Source organism: Rosa chinensis, chromosome 4 (assembly GCF_002994745.2).
Source record: "Rosa chinensis cultivar Old Blush chromosome 4, RchiOBHm-V2, whole genome shotgun sequence".
Classification (NCBI taxonomy): domain Eukaryota; kingdom Viridiplantae; phylum Streptophyta; class Magnoliopsida; order Rosales; family Rosaceae; genus Rosa; species Rosa chinensis.
Genome location: NC_037091.1, coordinates 40,174,668 through 40,177,646, shown reverse-complemented (window position 1 = coordinate 40,177,646; position 2,979 = coordinate 40,174,668). Strand labels below are relative to the sequence as shown.

Below are 2,979 nucleotides of genomic sequence, written 5' to 3'. Positions count from 1 at the left end.
AAGTAAACAAGTGTTCAAAGGAAGAACACAAAGCTGAGATATTATTTCCAGTTTTGGTACTTGCCGAAACTAGTTATGAACTAGTTGATTTTATGTTGTTTGCTTTCACTTTTTGATCCATAAATTCATGAATTGATATTTACCTAATAGTTAGTGATGACATAAAAATCATTACCATGATTCTCTAACCAAATAATTGGTAGAGTTAGTCATCTTTAATATTGAAAGGTGATTACTTCTATGCATGTGCAATCACCAAAAGTTGGTGAATGTGATAGAAGTCATGTCAAATCACTCACCAAAAGTTGATGATGTAAGATGTAAGACATCATCCCCTAAATCACTCAAGGTTGGTGATGACTAACTTTGATGACTTAATAAGTCCCATAAGTCAAATAGCTTGATGATTGGAACCCTAAATCACTCAACTAATTTACTTGCATTAAATTAAAGTAATTTAGTGGTTATTTTATTTTGAATAAGTTAATTATATATGCTTGTTTAATTAACCTAATTAGTTTGGTTAATTAAATGATGATTATGGACTATATATGCCAAATATAATTGAGCATGAGATTGGCCGACTATTCATTTTGAATGAGTGTGGTTATATAATTAAAGTAGTTAATTCGCTTGGGTTATGTAATTAATTTGATTAATTCATTTGGTTGTGTAACTAAGTAGCTAGCTTAATTTATTCAAGTTTGATTAAATTTAAGTGGGAGCTTTTATGCCCCTTATCCATTCTTGTAATCGAAGATGGAGGCATGTAAGGATGATCCAAAAAAGAAGTTTGAAGTCATCTAGCCTTGAAAGGAGTTCAAGTGCAAAGTGTAATAGCTTAGCTTAGGTGTTTAATTTCCGTAATTGTTACGCGTAATTAAAATCAACCACCCAAACATGACCTTGATCCAACATGTTGGCTCCTGTTGAATCAAACTTCAAGTCCATAATCATCCTATATGACCTATTGTAATTGCATATTCAGTGCACTTGATCGAATGATTTTATACTTCCCATGATTTCATTTGAAAAGGTTTTTGAATAAATCAAATTGTTTTTCCCGAAAACAATTAGTGGGAGTATTTTATTATAGATCAAGTATAATGAACATGTGATTGCATTAGGATCATAGCAAATGCAATGTGATTGTTATTAATGAGATTATAAAAGATGAGACCTTAAAATTCCCTCAAAGTGATATTAAGTTGAAAAGCGAAGAAGTATTATGAATACTTCTTTGTGGCCTTCCATCATCGTAATCTCCTATTAGATATTCTTGTATGTGAATATCATTCCGAACGGAGGTATTTCTTGCTAAGAGCTTTGAAGAGAGGTTATTTGACATTTGATGTTGTGAGGTAGGGGGCAAATCTTGGTCAATATTCTATTATGATGAGATTTAACTTTTGTTCCCTATACTTACGTGAGATGATGGGTATTGCTTAACTAGAGTAAGTTGTTAATATCCTATTATGGCGAGACTTACTTACTTTAGAGGCCAAAGTTATGGATATTCACATTTGATGTGATTGGATAAGAGTATCCTCTCCTGAAAATTAAGTTAACTTATAGTTCTATTATGATGCGGTTGGCTTAATGGAAATGAGTATTCCATACTCACTAAGAGTTTTAGTTTAAAACTCTCGAATTCCATGAGAGATTTGGAATTTGTCAAAACAGTGAGCGGGTACCATTTGATTCTTAAGACCCGAGTCACTTGGTTTAAGATCAATCTCACTTCTTTTATTTTATGTTATGTAGACTGCAATATGTCAACACATCCTATCACCAAAATTCTTAACAAGAATAGTCTTGAGGGCCCACACTTCAATCAGTGGCTCCGCAATTTGAAAATTGTATTGACATTCGATAAGATCGCTTATGTCTTACAAAATGCACCTCCTCACACTCCATTGGCTGAAAATGCAACCGATGAGCAACGTGTTGCTTATCAAAATCATAAGGATAATGACACTCAAGCTAAATGTGTTATACTTGCATCCATAAACTCACAATTTCAGAAGCAACATGAGAATATGGATAACGCCATTTCTATATTAGTCCATCTCACTGAATTGTTTGGTGAGAGAAATAGAAATGTGCGATTCACAGCTGTCAATGAGCTTATTAAGACAAAGCATGTGAGGGGTGCTTCTGTGCATCAACATGGTCTCAAAATGATAGGACTCATTGAGCAAATTCAAGACCTAGGTTTTGCACTTGATGCGGGGCTAGCTCAAGATCTTCTTCTTTCCTCCCTAGATGATTCATTTTCTCAGTTCATAATGAACTACAATATGTAGCAAATGGATCATACTCTTCCTGATCTTCTCAATATGCTGGTACCAGCTGAGAAGCAGATCAAGAAAGAGAATGGGAGTGTGGCCATTGTCGCTTCTTCTTCCACCAACTCCAAAGGCAAGGGCAAAGGGAAGAAGAAACAAGTGGCAAAGCCTAAAGGAGCTATCCAAAAGAAGAAGAAGGAGGAACAAAAGGAACCAAAAGGTGGTTGTTTCTTTTGCAACAAGGATAGGCATTGGAAGAGGAATTGCAAGGCTTATCTTGCATCCTTGAAGAACCAGTCTTCAACAAGTAGGTATGATCAATATGATTGAATCAATATTTACAATTAATAATGCTTCCACCTGGATATTTGATTCAGGTGCATCTCACCATGTTGCACTTCGTTGCAGGACCTAGTGGGTGCAAGGAAGCTTAAAGCTGGAGAAATTTCCCTACGTGTAGGAAATGGCACAAAAGTTGATGCCAAGGCCTTGGGGACTTATTTCTTAAAGTTACCATCAGGAGATACATTGGAGTTGAAGAATTGTCTTTATCTTCCTATATGTATAAAGAACCTTATCTCCATCTCCATGCTTTTGAAGGATGGTTATAGAGTAGTTTTTGATAAACTAAGTGGTTCTGTATTTATTAATGGACGCATGATATGTCATGCTAATATTATTGATGGTCTCT

The 2,979-nt window shown here is 34.8% G+C and overlaps 1 protein-coding gene across 1 annotated transcript; it reads left to right on the top strand.

The window, feature by feature from the left end:
* Nucleotides 1-1,772: 1,772 nt before the first annotated feature.
* On the top strand, nt 1,773-2,306 carry LOC112199296. Its single transcript, XM_024340332.1, has one exon. It carries the CDS (start codon nt 1,773-1,775, stop codon nt 2,304-2,306), a length of 534 nt encoding a protein of 177 aa, XP_024196100.1.
* The last annotated feature ends 673 nt before the right edge of the window (nt 2,307-2,979 follow it).

Excerpts from the sequence above, each read along its gene's own strand:
- LOC112199296 (XM_024340332.1), top strand. The coding sequence starts at position 1,773 with ATGTCAACACATCCTATCACCAAAATTCTTAACAAGAATAGTCTTGAG.